Raw genomic sequence first — 19,209 nt, forward strand, 5'->3', positions numbered from 1 at the left:
CCCTGGTGTATAACACTTTACACTTTGTTTTTTCGTTCGTTTGTTTGTTTTGGGTGCTGATCAGGATACAGATTTTAACACCCGAAGTATTTTATAGCTTTTCCCATTTTTGCCACTTTAAAGTATGAATTGCAAGAATAATTCATTTCTCAGTTAAGACTGATTGCAGTTAGAAAAGAGGAAAAAAATAGATGAAGAATTTTTTCAGGTTAGTATTTTCTATTGAGGAGACAGTGCAAGTAAGATTGAAGAAGTTATTTCAAACATATACAATAGTACATATATTGGTTACTTAAAATTTAAACATTTGGGAAGAACATGAAATTATTTATATTCTCATAATTTACAAATAATGCACATTGTACAACAGAAATGTTTTGGTTTTTTTTTTTTTTTTTTTTTTTTTTTTGCGGTACGCGGGCCTCTCACTGTTGTGGCCTCTCCCGTTGCGGAGCACAGGCTCCGGACGCGCAGGCTCAGCGGCCGTGGCTCACGGGCCCAGCCGCTCCGCGGCACGTGGGATCTTCCCGGACCGGGGCACGAACCCGTGCCCCCCGCATCGGCAGGCAGATCTCAACCACTGCACCACCAGGGAAGTCCAGAAATGTATTTCTTAATGAATGAAAAAACTTATGCTTCTGAAACAAATTCTCTAAATATACAATTTAAATTTTCTTTTTTAAAATTAATTTTTATTGGAGTATAGTTGGTTTAAGAGTTCTCTGCTGTTTACCTGCCAATGTGACAGCTAACTAACATGATAAACTACTATGCTACTGATCCTGCAATGAACTGTTTTTCCTCTAAAACAAGAGTGGATTATAGATTTTAGTAAAAAAACCTTCACCTCCTGAGTCATGTGACTATTTTGTTTTATAACCCTAATGAGAAAAAAAAGAGCCTCTTAGTGACACACACACACACACACACACACATATATATACATACTTACATTATTTACAAAGATTTACATTTCTCCAAAAATACAACTTATAATAAACAATTACGGGACAAGATACTATCTGGTGATACTCAGTGTTGGTGACGGAGTAGAAACTAATGCCTGTTGTTTGTTAGTCCTTGTTTCTTCCATGAAATATTTTTTGTTGTTATAAATTTATTTATTTATTTGTTTTATTTTTGGCTGTGTTGGGTCTTCATTGCTGTGCATGGGCTTTCTCTAGTTGTGGCGAGTGGGAACTAGTCTTTGTTACAATGCGCTGGGTTCTCATTGCAGTGTCTTCTCTTGTTGCAGAGCATGGGCTCCAGGCGTGCAGGCTTCAGTAGTTGTGGCACGCAGCCTCAGTAGTTGTGGCTCGCAGGCTCTAGAGCGCCGGCTCAGTAGTTGTGGCGCACAGGCTTAGCTGCTCTGCAGCATGTGGGATATTCACGGAACCGAGATCGAACCCATGTGCCCTGCAATGGCAGGTGGATTCTTAACCACTGTGCCACCAGGGAAGTCCTGAAACATTGCTTCTTATAAAGGGTCCATTCAGGTTAGACTTCCAAAGTTTCCTCAAGGATGAGGTAATACTCAAATGGTAAATCAGATGCCTTCTCAAAGTGACTGAAATAACGTAATTAGCATGCGTTTGACTTCATCTTCTGTTACCAAACAACAGGTGCTATAAAAGAAATGTCTCATATTAGTATAAAATGCAGTCAGTCGGTGCTGCAGTCTGAGTCTAAATTACCCTCCTATTCTAATGCGGGTAGCCCTTTTGTAATAAACCCATCAAAAGCAAGGGTTCTAGGGAGCAGAGATGGAGGGAGATTGGTCTTGGGCTCTCATGAGATGGTAGCTGGAGATCCACCAGAAGTGCTACTCTCAGTGCACAGCACTAATTCACAGTCCCATCTTCTCAAACCAACTCAGTCTTGAGTATAACTGAAATCTCCAAACAACAGAGCTAGGCCCTTAAGACCCATATGTAAAATGTCACCCCTTCTAACAGTCATCTCCTTCTTTGCCACATGAACCCCCGGGTGTGGTTTTCTTCTATCAGCTTCTCTTCCTGATTATTCATCTCTGTGGTGATGACCGAGCACCCTTGGGGAACTCAGAGGAAATCAGCCCAAACACTCAGCTACAGCCTTGCCTGACCAAGTCCTTGCGAACTGAGATTCCATTCCATGGCTTTTTTGTCTTCCGCACGGTCTGTATTTCCATAGGCCGGATCAGACCCCAGCTCCCCAAATATCTGCATTCCTTTGGTAACAGGAATTCATAAAAATTTAGTGCTGGGGTCACAGGGGTTAGGTAAAGGAAATAGGAGTTTTCCTTACGAAGAACCCTGTAGAACATGAAAACGGGTGCTGTGGATTTCTGAGGGGGACAAAGTGGGCAGCAGCTCTCCATCTAGCCCTGGCAGCACAGGTTCTCCCACGGGGACTCTCTCACCCTCTCCCACAGCCAGGTGCAGCCACTGCCAAAGAATCAGGCCTGCATCTCCAGTTCTCCTTCAGGCTGAGGTAGCACCTGCAAGTCTTTCTTCCCACAGAAATGGGGGACTCTGCTCCCTTTTTAATTTGGTTGGCTCTGTTTTCCAGACATTTACCAAAAGTGAAGAATACCAGCACTCCCAGAAACTGTCTAAATCGAACTGTCTTGGTGAGAAGTGTAATATCACACCCATTTTCCCTCAGATATCTGATATTTACTTGGTTGCCCTCAGATATTTTTAATTGGGTTTAGCTCTTCCTGACACTGGTCTCCCGGAGATGTGACAAGTTCACGTTTCTTCCTGGTTGTGCTTGCCCCGCCCCAGCTCCTCCCCCAAGCCCTGCCCCTCCATCTTATCTGTAACCCTTTAATAACTGAGTTTAGAGAACTCCTCCCTCCAGCCACAGTGGGCTCTTTAAATCTAAAAAGTATTATTACATAGGGTAGGAAACACACAAAGTACAAAATCTGAATAGCAGACAAAAACATGCCAAGAAAAGTAAACTCCTCTCCCACACCCCACCCCATCCTACCTAGGTTTCTCCCCGGGATGTTACCTTAAGAAGGTCAGTTTTACCTTCCTAGCTCATCATTCCAAAGCAATGTTTTTCATGCAAAACTCTTCTGCTCCAGAACCTACAATGACCCCCTACTCCCGCATCACTTGATTTTAATGCCCTTGACTTCCAAAAATTTTCTTGCAAATATTGTCTCTTTTGCCATTTCTTCAACTTGATGCTAAGCAGGCTGACGTCTTTATCAAATAACCACGACAGGTTTCATTCCCCTCCATGTCTCTGTTGATTCTCCCAGCTGGAATGCCTCTGCTCTTGCTTTGAAGATCTAGCTCCCATCGTACTCCTTTCAAAGTCTTCATGATTATCCTGGCCTCTTCCACCTCCCCCTTGTTGGTCGCCCAGCCCTGACCATCCATTCCGGCCCATCACCATGTGCTTCTTGCCTAAGTCCTTCTGTTTCTTACACACTCATCCATTCTCCCCACTCTGACCATAAGCTTCTCAGGGTAGAAGCCTTAATATATGCTTTCTCTGAATCCCACACAATGTCTAGGCTCACTGTGTACACTGATCTCAAGCCATGGGCTAACACAGTGCCTGACATCTAGTAATCTCCTTAAGTTATTTGCTGAATGAGTAGAGGAGCAAGGTAAAGGAATGAGTTCTGGGATACCCCACCACCTTTATCAGTGGCCCTGGATGACAGCGCTCCCGTGAACAACATTCCCTGTCACTGTCTGCGATGGCCATGCCTCCACTGCTACCATGTGGATCTCAGCAGAGGCACTCCTCTGATCTCACCATCACCTGCCCTCACACGCATTACTTCAAATCTGAAACGCCCCACCTCTGACCATAACCCCAGGTGGTCTTCCACCTCTCCCCACACTGCTAGCACACCTGCCCCTCACCTCATCCACGGCTACCTGACTCCTCTCCACCCCCTCTCCATGGGGCCTCCTGGACCATCAACCCCTCTCAGACTCACTACCCCTGCCCACCCTGCACCCTGAAGCTGGCGGAGCTGTCCCCTAGGACCCCTTGCCCCAGGCCTTCTGCTGCAGCTGACTTCCCGGGGGACCTGGTCACTGTCCTGGCTGGCAGCTGGGGAGAAAGGAAGCCTCCCAAGCCCATCCATTGGTCCGACTGCCCCCAGGCCCTCACTGCTGTGCTGCGATCCCTCCGCTCCAACCACTCACCCAGGGGCTTTCATGAAAGTCAGCAACTCGTTCAACCAAGCCAAAGGTCTTGACCGCCCGCCACCTCCCGCTTTGCCTCCTTGCAGCTCTAGCACGTGGCCTCCCCCTCGGACCCCTAACAGGGCGCCGCTTGGGTCTCCCACGGCTCCTCTGCCTCGCCCGCCACTCGAAGACCTTCAGCTTCTCTTTCTTGGTGACCTCAAATGCTCAGGGAATCCATTACTCTTCTGACAAAGATGCCCCCCAACCTGTAATCCCAGCCCCTAAAGCCACTCCTCCAATTATATGCTGGACACCCCTATCCACGTGATGCGCCCGCACCCTAAACTCAGCTTGTCAGAGAACAAATTCACCTTCCCAAACAAGGGCCCCCGCCTGAGTCCTCCACTGTGCCTGCCATGCTGCCAAGGCTCAGAATTCCTGTCCCTTTTGGCTCCTTTCTCTCTTTTTAAGAAAACTAACTAATTATTTATTTATTTATTTTTTATTTTTGGCTGCATTGGGTCTTTGTTGGTGTGTGCAGGCTTTCTCTAGTTGCAGCAGCGGGGGCTACTCTTCGTTGCGGTGCATGGGCTTCTCATTGTGGTGGCTTCTCTTGTTGCAGAGCACAGGCTCTAGGCACAAGGGCTTCAGTAGTTGTGGCTCGCGGGCTTACTCACTCCACAGCATGTGAGATCTTCCTGGACCAGGGCTTGAAACCGTGTCCCCTGCAGTGGCAGGTGGATCCTTAACCACTGCGCCACCAGGGAAGTCCCTTGGCTCCTTTCTTGAAGAATCATAACCACAATAGCTAACATTTACTGAGCACCATTATGAGCCCGTCACTCTTCTAAGCATTTTGCTTTTAAATTAACTTGTTTGTACATATTACTTCTATGCTATTATTACCTACACTATCATTGTTATTTCTATACTATTGTTATGCCCATTTTCCACAGAAGAAAACTGAGGTGCAAAGAGTTTAATTGACTTGTCCGAGGCCTGTGAGAGACAGAGCTGCCATTTAACCCCAGGGAGTCTGGCACCAGACTACACTCTCCGCTGAGACTTTGTTCATACGATATCCATACTTTCTCTGAAACCTAGCCCTCCTTCATTTCTGCCATGACCACCCGGATTCAACCTTTCCTCTGCTTGGCTGGATTATTTGATTTATCCACCAACCAGTGTCCCCACTTCCAGCCTCTTGTCTATTAATTCACCCTATGCTTTACCGGCAGAGTGATCTTCCCAAAGCATAGCTCTGCTAAAAAATCCTCAGTGGGGACTTCCCTGGTGGCACAGTGGTTAAGAATCCATCCACCTGCCAATGCAGGGGACACGGGTTCGATCCCTGGTCGGGGAAGATCCCACAGGCCGCGGAGCAACTAAGCCCATGAGCCGCAACTACTGAGCCTGCGCTCTAGAGCCCGTGCTCTGCAACAAGAGAAGCCACCGCAATGAGAAACCTGTGCACTGCAACCAAGAGTAGCCCCCGCTTGCCGCAACCAGAGAAAGCCCACACGCAGCCATGGAGACCCAACACAGCCAAAAATAAATAAAAATCAATCAATCAATCCTCAGTGGTTTCCCAGAAAAAAATCACCCAACCTCTTGGCAACTCTCTCTCGATATCTTGGCCTGGCTCAACCTCTATCCCACCAACATATGCTGCCCCCAAAAGGGATGACTTGCCACCCCCTACCCTGCCTTTTACAGCCCTGGGCCTTTACTCTTCCCTTCATCCCTCAAAGTCCGGCTCATGGGCCCCTGCCTCCCGACCACGGGGACTCTGCCAGGACGGGGCCTTCTGGAGCCTCCTTATGGCAATTTATCTCACCCACCGCCACCATTCATTGTGTTTGGATCCTGTCTTTTGTTCATGATATGGGCCCAGCTCTGACTCTGGCTTGTGAAGGGAACCCTATCCTTGGCTCAATTTTCCTGGGATGGGAGAAGGAGGGAGCAGATTGTGGTGGGTAACAGGGTAACTCTTGGAGTCTGAAGACCTAGATTTGAATCCCAGCTCTACATTTATGAGCGATGTGACTTGACTTCTCCGAGTCTCACGTTTGCTGTCTCTAAACAAGCTGTAAAGATACCCCCCCACTGCAAAGCTCACTGAGAGGGTTCAGTGAGATGTTACATGGAAAGTGGCCAGTTGGTGCTTAATGAACTGTGGTGAGTATATCTGCTGATGTAACTTATTACCGTTCAAGGCAACTAACTGACAGATAAGTAGAATCTGGCTCCCCAAGGAATAGGCCCTCTACATCAGGCTGTTCTGCTTCTAGTGCACAATATACAATGTACCCACTGAGCAGTCTACAGGATACTTACCTAGTTCTCTGTGTTTATCTGCTATGGGCGTCCCAGAAAACCTACAAATGAAGACATTTTCATCTCAATTAAAGAGCTGAAAAGAAAAGCTGGAATCTGGAGTTGCTGGCTAGAGGCCTGAACTGGGAAAACTCTAAAGCAGAGCCCTGTCGAGCTGGTATTTCCTACTCTCCTAAATGCTTACATCAAATTGGCCATAGAGTTGGGCCAAAGAGTTGTTCAAAAACTGGTCATCAGATGATAGAAAAACAAAAACTGTTGACGAATGTTTTTTCTATAGCAGCTTGTGCATAAAGCTAAAGATGGAGGGAAGGCTGGAATGTTCTGGGCCAGCGCTGCCTGATAGGGATATAATGTGAGCCACAAAAGTAATTTAAAATGCTTAGTAGCCACATTACATGGTAAAAAGAAATGGATGGGGACTTCCCTGGTGGACCAGTGGTTAAGACTCTGTGCTTCCACTGCAGGTGGCATGGGTTCAATAGCTGCTTAGGGAACTAAGATCCCTCATGCCACGCAGCACAGCCAAAACATTAATAAAATAAAATAAAGTAAAATAAATAAAATAAAATAAAAATAGTAGTAGAGCAATTATATTTTTTAAAAAGGATGAAATTAATTTTCATGATATATTTTATTGACTAGCCCAACATATCAAAGATACTATTTCAATGTGTAATCAATATAAACATTATTAATGAGATACTTTACATTCCTTTTTTAAATAAGAAGTCTTACAAATCCGGTGTCTATTTTATACTGATGGCACATCTCAATTTGGACTCTCCTGTTTCAAGGGTTCAATAGCCACATGTAGCTTGTGGCTACCATTTTGGACAGCACTGGTTTGGACATTAAGATACGGTCCCACATGTATGCATGGGTCTCCTCCCCATCGAAGGCATCAGCTAGCCTGGAGCCATGCTAATGGTCCAGAAGCCAAGTCCACAGACTTGACTGAGCTTGTAAAAGTGTCAACTACAACAAGCCGATGGAGCTGTTTACATTCAACTCTCTCCCCTTCTGAAGGCTCCAGGCCAAATGCCTCACTCTCCCAATTAATGGCTTTAGGGTTGAGATGCTTGCTGAAGTAATTATTTTTTAGAACAATTTTTTTCTTCAGGTTATATGGTGCTACCAGTACTGATCACAGTGTAAGTTTCCCTCCACTGAATAAACGTGTTTTTTTAAAAAAATAAGTTAAATCAGCCAGAAAAGTACTCAGTGCTACTTTTCTCCGGTTCAGGAGTTCTGGTGGTAGACACCTCCCCTCCCTCCCAAGAAAAACACATAAGTGGAAAATTATTTTGGTTTCTGGGGACCAATCTGTTAAGGAGATGATTAATTATAATACTGCTATTTGGGGATTAAAAATAACTTTTTAAAAAGAACACCTGAACTCCCTAAATGTTTTACTTATTAGTAATGATGGCTTAAAACTTTCTTCAGCTGATTTTTTTATAACTTGTTTGGAGGAGATTCAGTTGACTGATAATCTATTACCTAGGGATTTTCATGGTATTTGAAACCTATAATATAGAAATGGTACCTTTGGGAAATCATATTCTAGTGCCAATACCCCAAAATAGTCTAGGTTGGCACTGACCAACAGAACTTTCTGCAATGATGGAATCGTTCTCTATTTGGTCTCACATGGTAGCCACTAGCCATCTGTGGCTACTGAGCACTTGAAATGTGGCTAGTATGACTGAGAAACTAAATTTTAAATTTTATTTAATCTTCATTAATTAAAATTTATATTTAGATCACTGTACGTGGCTAGTATCCACTGTATTGAACAGTGCAGGTCTAGGGAAACTTAAATCTAGTCTGTGAACTTGATTCAAGACATGACTGTGAATGAAATGACATGGACCCCAGATGCCATCACCTTGCAGAGAGCTTCCTCTTCAACATCCCCTGTGAGAGTGACAAATCAGTCTCATAAATTTTCTTTTGGAGAAGGCTGATATGGAAACTGATGGGGCTTCAAGAACCTCTACTCTGAAATTTACAGCCTGGTCAACATCCTCTGGGACTTGAGGAGGGGTTTCTTGGCACCAGGAAAGAACAGGCTGGGATGAGGTTACCAGTTCTCCAGGGCATATGGGTTGCTTTCTGGAGACTGAGGAAAGCTCAGGAAGGCAACACAGGTAATACCAGGTCATTTTACCCACTCCATGTCACCCGACTCAACAAAAGCTCCTTCCTACCTGGGACCTCCTTCTGGGCTGTAAGTCATGAAAATTATGACCATGGCAGCCAAGAGTAAGAAGTTTTTTGCAAAATCTGGCTTGAGACCAGAACTATATGTTATGGTGGGCCATAGATATGAAGCTGTGGAACAGTCCTAAGTATATTCGGCTGTGTTCCCACTCCTGTACAGCTCTCTATGGCCCAAGGACTCATTCCACCTCAAGATAATGCAGAATCTTGGGGAACCCGACACACTCAGCAAACCCCAGACAACAAGTACAACAAAAAAGGTTTTGTTTCTTTCGAAACAGCTAAAATTTCAAACTTTGTGTTCATCTTCAAATTAATCATTTTCTGGCCTTTGAAAAACCAATTCCAGTTTGAAAACTTTTTTTTTTTTAAAAAAGAAAGTATACGTACATTTAAAAAACAGCAAAACACATATTAGTGCTGGCAGTATGGCGAAAAGCACAAACCTGTGCCTTGTATTGTCTGGAAAAAAATAAAGAAAGAAAGAAATACAATTAGCTGGAACTGACCAAAACAGAGATACAGTTGATCCTCTTTATTTGTAGATTCCGTATTTGCAATTTATCTACTTGCTAAAATTTATTTGTATTCCCCAAACCTGCAGCGCTTGCACGGTCATGCGCTGACATGGGCCACAGAATGGTGAAAACTGTGTTGCCTGATGTACACTTTCCCAAGCTGAGGTTCAAGGCAATGCTCTGCCCTTGTGTTTTAGCCCTTGTACTGTAGACATGTGCCCTATTTGTGGTCTATTTAGAGCCATGTGTTTCACATTTTTGTACTTTTTTGTTGGCTATTTCACTGTCTAAAATGGCCCCCAAGCACAGTGCTGAAATGCTGTCTCGTGTTCCCAAGCATAAGAAGGCTGTGTGTGCCTTACAGAGAAAACACACGTGTTAGATAAGCTTCATTTAGGCATCAGTTATGGTGCTGTGAATTCACTGTTCATGCGTCAACCATATATATTAAATAAGGTGTCTTTAAACAGAAACACACATAAAGCAAGGTTCTGTATTGATTCCTTGCCAAAAATGTTGTGACCGGAGGCTTGCAGGAACCTAAACCTCTATCCCCCCTGGGAGCAATGGTTCAATATGCACTAATTCTGTGTTTACAGTGACAATAAAACATAACTACAGTGAATAAAGAGAATCGACTGTGTTTCTAAATAAACTTATATGCACAAGGTTGATACATATCAGGCCTAGTGCTGTTTATTAAAAGCAGCAAATAGTCCACTATTCAGCCATCCTGTCCTGCCAGTGGGAGCACAGCTTGGTATCGTGTGCTTGGCAGGGCAATGTGGCAGCTATTCATTGCAAGCCCGAGAAATGTTCATTATACAGCCTCTGACACTGTGCTAAATGATGTGCCTACAGGCTCACTGAATCATTGTGACAACGCTGGATTAGTGCTCTAACCTCTCAGTGCCTCAGTTTCCTCTTGGGGATCACTATAAACGGAAATGATAAATATGCCTCCTAGGGTAACTGTGAGCATTAATTGAGTCAATACACTTAAGAACAGCTATTAGCTGTTGCCATGAACCTACTGAGTTGATGCTATTGGAATCTCTACTAACGTCCTTTGATCCTGCAATTCCATTTCTAAGATATTAACCTACAGACACTATCAGTTATGCGCCCCCTCCTCCCTCCAAAAATGGCACAAAGATATTTACCACAGTCTTACAATATCAAAAAGCTAAAACAACCGAAGTGTCCACAATAGAAAAGAATGATGTGTTCATGAGGTGGACTCTATCCACCTACTAAAAATCTAAGGGCAGAATACTGAGGATATGGCAAAACGATCGCCACATGTTGCTAAGGGAGAGGGTGGGGTCACTCACAGCAGGTGCAGCATGGATGGACTTGAGGATATGGGGAGGGGGCAGGGTAAGCTGTGACGAATTGAGAGAGTGGCATGGACATATATACTCTACCAAAGTAGGGTGGATAGCTAGTGGGAAGCAGCCGCATAGCACAGGGAGATTAGCTCGGTGCTTTGTGACCACCTAGAGTGGTGGGATAGGGAGGGTGGGAGGGAGGGAGACGCAAGAGGGAAGAGATATGGGAACATATGTGTATGTATAACTGATTCACTTTGTTGTAAAGCAGAAACTAACATACCATTGTAAAGCAATTATACTCCAATAAAGATGTTAAAAAAAAAAAGAGGAAAAAAAAGGGAAAAATAACATTAGGCACACAATAAATGCTCATTAAAACAAAACAAAAAAAAAGAGAGGGGAGAGGAGGAGAGGGAAGGGGAGAGAGAAAATGAATGAATAAATGAGAGTATGAACACACACCCTTTCCTCTTAGTAGGAACACAGGTGGGCTAGAGCAAATAGGCAACAATCCATTGGTTTGATTTGAGAGGCCTCTGGCCAGAAACTGCTAGTTGCTCCCCATACCCATTCTCCCCTCTTTAATAAAAGAATTCAGATTTTCAGCTGGGCATACCACCACTCCCCTAAAAAAACAGTTTCTCAGCCTTTCTTGTAGCAAGGTTTAACCATGTGGCAAGTTTGGGGCCGTGAGATGCAAGAAGAGTTGTGTGGTATTTCTCAAAAGTCTCCCTGAAAGGGGTAAGACACACCATTTTCCCCTCCCTGGGTCCCGCTGTCTGAGACAGCAGGGAAGGTGCAGGAGCTGGACCACACCTGGGTCTCTGACAACTGCATAAAGTAGCAATGTGCCCAGGGCTGCCTACCTCCAATTATTATTATTATTATTTTTTAGTTGAGAAAAGTTAATCATTTATCCTTTTTTTAAAAAATTGAAGTATAGTTGATTTACAATGTTGTGTTAGTTTCAGGTATTCGGCACAGTGATATACCTGATATATTTTACCTTTTCTTTTTTTTTTTTTTTGCGGTATGCGGGCCTCTCACTGTTGTGGCCTCTCCCGTTGCGGAGCACAGGCTCCGGACGCACAGGCCCAGCGGCCATGGCTCACGGGCTTAGTTGCTCCGCGGCATGTGGGATCTTCCCGGACCAGGGCACGAACCCGTGTCTCCTGCATCGGCAGGCGGATTCTCAACCACTGCGCCACCAGGGAAGCCCTATTTTACCTTTTCTGTAAGATGTTACAGAAAAACCCGAACAAACTTTTTGGCCAACCACACACACACACACACACACACACACTCTTTTTCAGATTCTTTTCCATTATAGGTTATTACAAGATATTGAATATAGTTCCCTGTGCTATACAGTAGGTCCTTGTTTATCTATTTTATATATAGTAGTGTGTATCTTTTAATCCCAAACTCATAATTTATCCCTCCCTCCTCAATGTTTTTTTTTTTTTTTTTTTTTTTTTTTTAGCATGAAAGAAGTAATCTACATTTTTAAGCCACTGATACTTAAAATTTTTTTTTTTGCAGTACGCGGGCCTCTCACTGTTGCGGCCTCTCCCGTTGTGGAGCACAGGCTCCGGACACGCAGGCTCAACGGCCATGGCTCATGCGCCCAGCCGCTCCGCGGCATGTGGGATCTTCCCGGACCGGGGCAGGAACCCGTGTCCCCTGCATCGGCAGGCGGACTCTCAACCACTGCGCCACCAGGGAGGCCCTAAAACATTTTTTTAAACAGCTGAATCTAATGCTACTTGGTACAGTCCCTTCCAAAATCCTTTCTCCCATGGGATGATGCCAGATGCTGTCATCGCTTTGGGACAGCAGATATTTAGGGGAGATGAATCAACAATGATACAAGTTCTTAATTACATTCTTTCTTCTTGACCTGGCCAGTGCATTGACAGTTGCTCGCTCTCTCTTCACTGGGCTTTGGAGATACCAAGTTCTTGGAGTTTTCTGCTTTCCTCCCTAGCTATCCTTTTCAGTCTCCTTTGCTGGATCCTCTGTCTTTAACAGCCCCTACATGCTGGAGTCCCTCAGGACTCAGTCTCACCACCCCTCTCTGACGACTGCTTCCTCCACATGATCTCTTCTAGTCCCAAGGCTTTACATGCCTACTTTACTCTGATTATGCCCAAATCTCTATCTCCAGCCCTAACCACTCATGAGAGACCTAGACTCATAAATCAAAGCACCGTATTTGACATCTCCATTTGAAATCTAATGGGAATCTCAAACAACATGTCCCAAACCAAACTCTATTTCTTCCACACACCTGCTGTTCCCCTGCTTTCCAGTCTAATAGCAACACAATTCATTCCAGTGCTTGGGCCAGAAACCTAGGGATCATCTGAGTATTTCTTATTAGGCACCCTTCTTCCCCACTCAAACCATTAGAAAATCCTCTTGTTTCTATTTTCAAAATGTAGCCTAATCGGAACCACTTCTCCCAACTCTACTAGTCCAAGACACCATCTTCTCTTGCTTAGACCAAGAGTTTCCAAGTTAGGCACATAACCCCAGGGTGAACATAAGATGACCAATGAGGTCATCAATTAGAACCTCTATTTATTTTTACTACTTATGTCATTCTTTAAGTTTTTTAGATTTTGTATATGTTTTAAAATTGTATGAGTTATATTCATTTTGTAGTACATTGTGGTAGAAGTATCTGTTGTTCCCCAATAACCAATCTCTCCTTTTCACTCTGGGAAGAGAACCCCTGTGTTTTAACTGGGCACATGGCCAACAAAAGATGGCACTTCTCTGCCCCCCTCAGCTAGATGTGGCCATGAACTCAGACTGGTCAAGGGGGTATGAATGGAAGTGATGCATGCCACACTTGATCTTTAAAGGGGAGGGCCAGGCTCCATCCCTCTCCTTCTCCCCTCTCACTTGCTATGGAGCAATTAGAGATGCGAGCCCCTGTTTGACTCCAGAGAGCACAATTTTTAAGCTATAAGCATTTCAGTATGTATTTCTGAAAGGTAAGGATTCTTTGTAAAACATAACCATGGCATCATCACTTAAAAAATTGTGTTCAACATCATCAAACATGGAATCACTGTTTAAATCGCTCCTGTTTTTTACTCTTTTCTGTTTGAATCAGGACCTAATAAGGTCCATACATTGCAATTAATTGATATGTTTCTTAAATTTCCTTAAACTTTAAGTCCCCCCATCACCTCTCTTTTTCTTCCCCTTATAATTTATTTATTGAAGAAACTTGATCTTCAGTCCTATAAAATCTTCCACAGTCTATACTTTCATTTAACATGATATGGTTCTCGCTAGCCAATTCCTGTGAATCAGTCCAAAAAAATTTTTTAAATTTGATTTATTTTGAGATATATAATATAAAGAGTCAGGATGGTGTCTTGGAAAAAAACTCCAGAAATCGGAAGGCTACAATTTCGATTCTATTTCCATTACTTAAGTGACCTAAATAAATATTTTAAAAAAAAGAAAAAAATTTATTCGCAGAATCACCCTAGCCCAGCCCAAGGAGGCTCACATTTTTTATCTGCCCTAGAATCCTGTGCATACCTCACAATTGTGATATTATCCTCAAATACAGTATTTACTATTTTCATCTCTTATGCTTTAGTGAACCACTTTCAAATTACTGATCTGTCTGTTTATAAACTGGGGGTATAATGTATAAAACAGATAAGAAGAATTGTAAATTACAAATATACATGATACTTAAGCAACATAAAAAGACCATAGCCGAGACAGACTGTCATGCTATTAACCAAGCATTAATAGCACTTGTATATAGGCTCTCTACCATGACACATGCAGTCACTTACCACTTGGGACACAGGCTGACAAAATGATTGATGTTGTCCTTCTGAATAATGGATTGCTAATGATACACTGAATTTCCTGTGAAAGATCACCTTCCTTCGTCACATATGCTTCAGATGGTTTTGAGCCACTCTGACACTGTATTGTTGAAGGACAGTCCCAGGAGTACTGTATGAGTTCTAGATGGGTGTCGTAAGCTTCCAGGATCATGCACTGGAGTGTAATGTTCCCATCAGTCAATGTGCAAGATAGTGCTGGTGATGGAAGAGACTCTGGGAAAAAAAAAAGTAATGTTTAGTAAGAAAAGAGTAATATTTAGACTCCTCATCTGCAAATTCAGAAAGAGCTTCCAGCGACTTCCCTGGTGGCACAGTGGTTAAGAATCTACCTGCCAATGCAGGGGACATGGATTCAATCCCTGGTCCGGGAAGATCCCACATGCCATGGAGCAACTGAGCCCGTGTGCCACAACTACTGAGCCTGAACGCCACAACTACTGAAGCCCACGCACCTAGAGCCTGTGCTCTGCAATAAGCGAAGCCACTGCAATGAGAAGCCCGTGCACCACAATGAAGACTAGCCCCCACTTGCTGCAACTAGAGAAAGCCCGCGCGCAGCAACAAAGACCCAACACAGCCAAAAAATTTTTTTAAAAAAAGAAAGTGCTCCCAACTTCCTTATGAGCTTGAAAAGACGAGCAGTCCACCCTCTTGAGCACCAAGGGGAGAGAATTCTCTCTTCTTCTGGGTCAGATCTATCTGCTCAAATTCAGCATAGATACAGGCCCCAAATCCCTTATACTCAATTCTGAAATCCAAAGAGTTCTGAAAGCCAAAAGATTTTTCACAAATATTCATTACCATGTTTTACTAAAAATATTTACATGCTGAGTAAGCGGCTCTCCATAACTAAGTGAAGTGCCTCTTAACATACACAGAGGAAATAGTTTATATCTATTGCCTTTCTAAAATCTGAAGAAGGCTGAATTCCAAAGCACACCTGACTCAAAGGATTTTGCAAAAGGTTCTGAGGAGCTGTACTGTGGGCTGGCCTTGCTCTGAGGTAGAGGAGGGCATGGCACTTGTCACAGCCCTGTCGGTCTAGAGGCCTCACCCCCACCCAGGTTTATTCTGGAAGCACCTCCTGCTGGCTAAGGCAGCTGGAGTTGCAAGGATGGATAAGACAAAAGTCATGACACGCCATTATCACCCTCTAAATTTAACCTCAAAGCCAATCGGCTCAACCCATTAGTCAGTGGTTTATTAATTCATACACCTTCCTGCATCTCTCCTTTCCACCAAAAACTAATCATAAGAGATTTGAGAAACATGTAAAAATATATGGAATGTACAAAAATTGGTCATGGTAGCATTTGGATAATAAAATTTCAATACCTTGCAAACATCTACTAAAAAGCGAATTAAAGTTCATAAAGATGATGCAATACTATGCTGTCATTTAAAATATTTTCTAAGACAAAGGAACACAAGCTCCACTTAATAATCTAAAAAATAAATATGTTCAACTCATCTTGCCTCCCTCTTCTCCTCCTGATTTTTTTCTGGCTCAGTTAAATAACACACCCAGCCTGTCTTGTTAGACCTGAGTCACACACAACTTCCCTTTCTGCTTGGCGTTTCCTCAAGTTTTAGGTTTAATCTAACTCACATAATTCATTACATGCTGCGTTGAAGTTGTATTCTTTAGTTAAAAGAACTCTAAGACACACACACATACACACACACACGTGTGTATTCATTGCAGACTACCTGCTATCAGTAAGCTAGGTGGCGAGTCGTGGCAGAGGCAGGCACCAACAAAGCTGGGTTTCAAGGGAAAGGGGATAAGGGACGTGAGGGGACACTTGGAAGGCCCAGAAGCCATGCTTCATGATTTGGCCATAAACAGGTCCTGAGCAGAAATGACTGCTGAACCCAGTGCTCAAGTAGCAACTTGGAGCCTCTTCTAATAATCACTTCAGAATCCCATGGTCTACTGGAAAACCAGACAATCCTAACCATGATCATTCAGAATCACATTTGTACTCAGCCTTAAAAGAAAGGAAATTCAGACACATGCTACAACATGGATGAACCTTGAAGATGTCATGCTAAGTGAAATAAGCCAGTCATGAAATAATAAATCTTACATGATTCCACTGATAGGAGGTTCTTAACAGTAGCCAGATTCTTAGAGACAGAAAACAGAATGGTGGTTGCCAGGGAACTGGGGGAGGGGGGAATGGGGAGTTTGTGTTTAATGGGGACAGAGTTTCAGTTTGGAAGATGAAAAGTTCACCTGTTGTGTTACAGATTCTAGTTTATTGATCTAGGTCAGCCAAAGTCTTGCTGCCCAGGACGGAACTTAGCACAGCTATAATCTAACAAATATTAGTTACATCTGCACCTTAAGCAACTGGCAAGAAATGTGCCTACTTCATCCCTAAGACAACTTAGTCAATTTATAATTAATGAGTTCAGCTCACTATTCTGTAAGAAATGAGAATTTCTTATACATATCTGATGACATTTGTACATTTCCATAAACTTTAATAAAAAGTCATATGCCAGTCCAGACCTTTTAAGGATAGAGCAGTTAATTATACTTACATGAACATTACCAGCTTCCATGCAATAGAGGTTATAAGAGGATGGGCAAGGACTATTAAACACTGATGGTGGAAATCTTTTTTTTTTTTTTTTTTTTTTTTTTTGCGGTACGTGGGCCTCTCACTGTTGTGGTCTCTACCGTTTCGGAGCACAGGCTCCGGAAGTGCAGACTCAGCGGCCATGGCTCACGGGCCCAGCCGCTCCGCGGCATGTGGGATCTTCCCGGACCGGGGCACCAACCCGCGTCCCCCGCATCGGCAGGCGGACTCTCAACCACTGCGCCACCAGGGAAGCCCTGATGGTGGAAATTTTTAAGGGGACTTTGAGGGAAGGAGGAAAGCCAGATGTTCACTTACACAGAAGGATGTAGATGCTCTGAACCTAGAGGTGCCAGGAAATCCCCCTGTCTAAAATATCCTTTCTGAAAGGGTCTGGTGTCTCCGGAAGATTACTGAGTCTTATTATTTTAGTCTTAACATACCCTCATGGACGTATGACTTCCTCATTTCTAAAAAAAAAAAAGTATGACTAATCGTTTTGACATTCAGGTATGTACTTTTATAACCAAAATCTAAATCTTATTAACTCTTTCTTGTAAGTGTCTTCTGATTCTTTCCTTTCCAAACATCTACTACTAATACCTCTGTCTACCTGGATGATCACAGTAGCTTCCAACCTGGTGTCTCCTTTTTCTAATCCACCATAAATACCTCCCATCTGATTAACCTTCCAGAAATATATTTCATCAAGGCACTTCTCTGCTCCAGTATCAGATACAGTGGCTCTCTACTCCCACAGGCTAAAACCCAGATTCCCAAACCAGAACTTGATGTCAACACATTAACGGCCAATATCACTCATTGCCTCCTGATTGAAACTCGCCTCACCTGCACCTTGCTCCTCTGCAGGCCTTTCCTGAGCTTCCTAAGGACTATCCAGCTAGTCTAACTAGCAAAATCAAGCACCTTTGTTGAGTTACCATGGAATTTTTAAAATTAAATGATTTTTAAATTATTACTTTTAAACATTTCATCAAGTTTTAAAAAAGAGAAACTTAACTGTTTTGAATTCAGTTTTACAAACTCTATAAAGGGGCTCGTAAAATGCATTCTATTCTAATTTAAATTCTGAATCAATCTTTTTGTTTGCTTGCCCTACAACTGCCAATCTCCAGCTTGCAGGTTTTAGGGATTTTGCTTCTTCAAAGGCATTGATTGATCCTTCTAAAAGGATGCCTGCACACCTTAATGAGCTTCACTTATCTCAAAGGAGTTCATCATCTCCTGGACAAACCAGTCACCCAGTCTGAGCGCCCCCATTACTGTAAACTGTGCATCCCACCCCCCAATCATCCAGACCAATTGCTTCCGTATCTGCTGAGTGCCCATCACCTATTCAAATCCTTTGCTGGGCTCTGTGGGTACAATGGTGAACAACAGAGAAATTCTTTCTTCCTCCCACTGTCTCCGATACTGGGTAACTGAACCGGTGAGGGACAGCTATTCACCCAGCTATATCCTGTTCCACTGAGACCACCTCAAAGAGCTCAGACTTGAACTGCTTTACTGCACTCTGCCTCTTCTCCATCCCCTGGAAACCATCTTACACAGTTTGCCACCAGTTGGATCTTCCTAATACATCCTTTAACATAGAGGAAGTAGGCCTAGAACTATAATCACATCTTGGATAAAACAAGTGAAACTGACGCAGCAGAGGGGACAGATGGGTACAGGTTGAGTTGTGCTGGGTGGTGGCACAGAAAAGGCAGCTATGAGGCAAAAGCATTACTAGGACATCTGAGAAAAGCAAGGGGAGGTCACAGGGGTCAGATCTCATATAGCCTTGTAGGTCACTGTAAAGATTTTAGCTATAACTCAGAGTCAGATGGGGCCAGTAGAAAGTTCTAAGCAGAGGAGTGATGTGACCTGACTTCTGTTTAAGAAGACCACTCTGGCTTCTGTGTTTAAAATTAAACGTAGAGGGGCAAGGATGCAAGCTGGGAGACCAATTAGCAGGCTATTGCAATCCTTCAGGTGAGAATGAAGCAGTCCTGGATCAGACCAGAAGACATGATGAGAGGTGGTCTGATTCTGGTTATATTTTGAAGGCAGAACCAACAAAATTTTCTGGTGGAGTGAATATGGCGTTCAAGAGAAAGAGAGGTGTCAAGGATGATACCAAGGTTTCAGCTTGAGCAACTGCAAGGATGGAGCTGCCA

At 43.5% G+C, this 19,209-nt stretch overlaps 1 protein-coding gene across 1 annotated transcript in view; it reads right to left on the reverse strand.

Annotated features, from left to right (window-relative positions):
• Window positions 1-670: 670 nt before the first annotated feature.
• The window catches only part of CD58 (CD58 molecule), a 43,017-nt gene continuing 24,478 nt past the window's right edge, over window positions 671-19,209 (reverse strand). Inside the window, exons 3-6 of the mRNA XM_067033945.1 lie at window positions 14,385-14,654; window positions 9,096-9,167; window positions 6,480-6,520; window positions 671-1,625 (exon numbers count right to left, since the gene is read on the reverse strand). Coding sequence (XP_066890046.1) covers window positions 6,501-6,520; window positions 9,096-9,167; window positions 14,385-14,654 — 362 coding nt within the window. The 3' untranslated portion in view covers window positions 671-1,625; window positions 6,480-6,500. The remainder of the gene's footprint in view (window positions 1,626-6,479; window positions 6,521-9,095; window positions 9,168-14,384; window positions 14,655-19,209) is intronic.

This window comes from Kogia breviceps, chromosome 1 (assembly GCF_026419965.1).
Source record: "Kogia breviceps isolate mKogBre1 chromosome 1, mKogBre1 haplotype 1, whole genome shotgun sequence".
Taxonomy (NCBI): Eukaryota; Metazoa; Chordata; class Mammalia; order Artiodactyla; family Physeteridae; genus Kogia; species Kogia breviceps.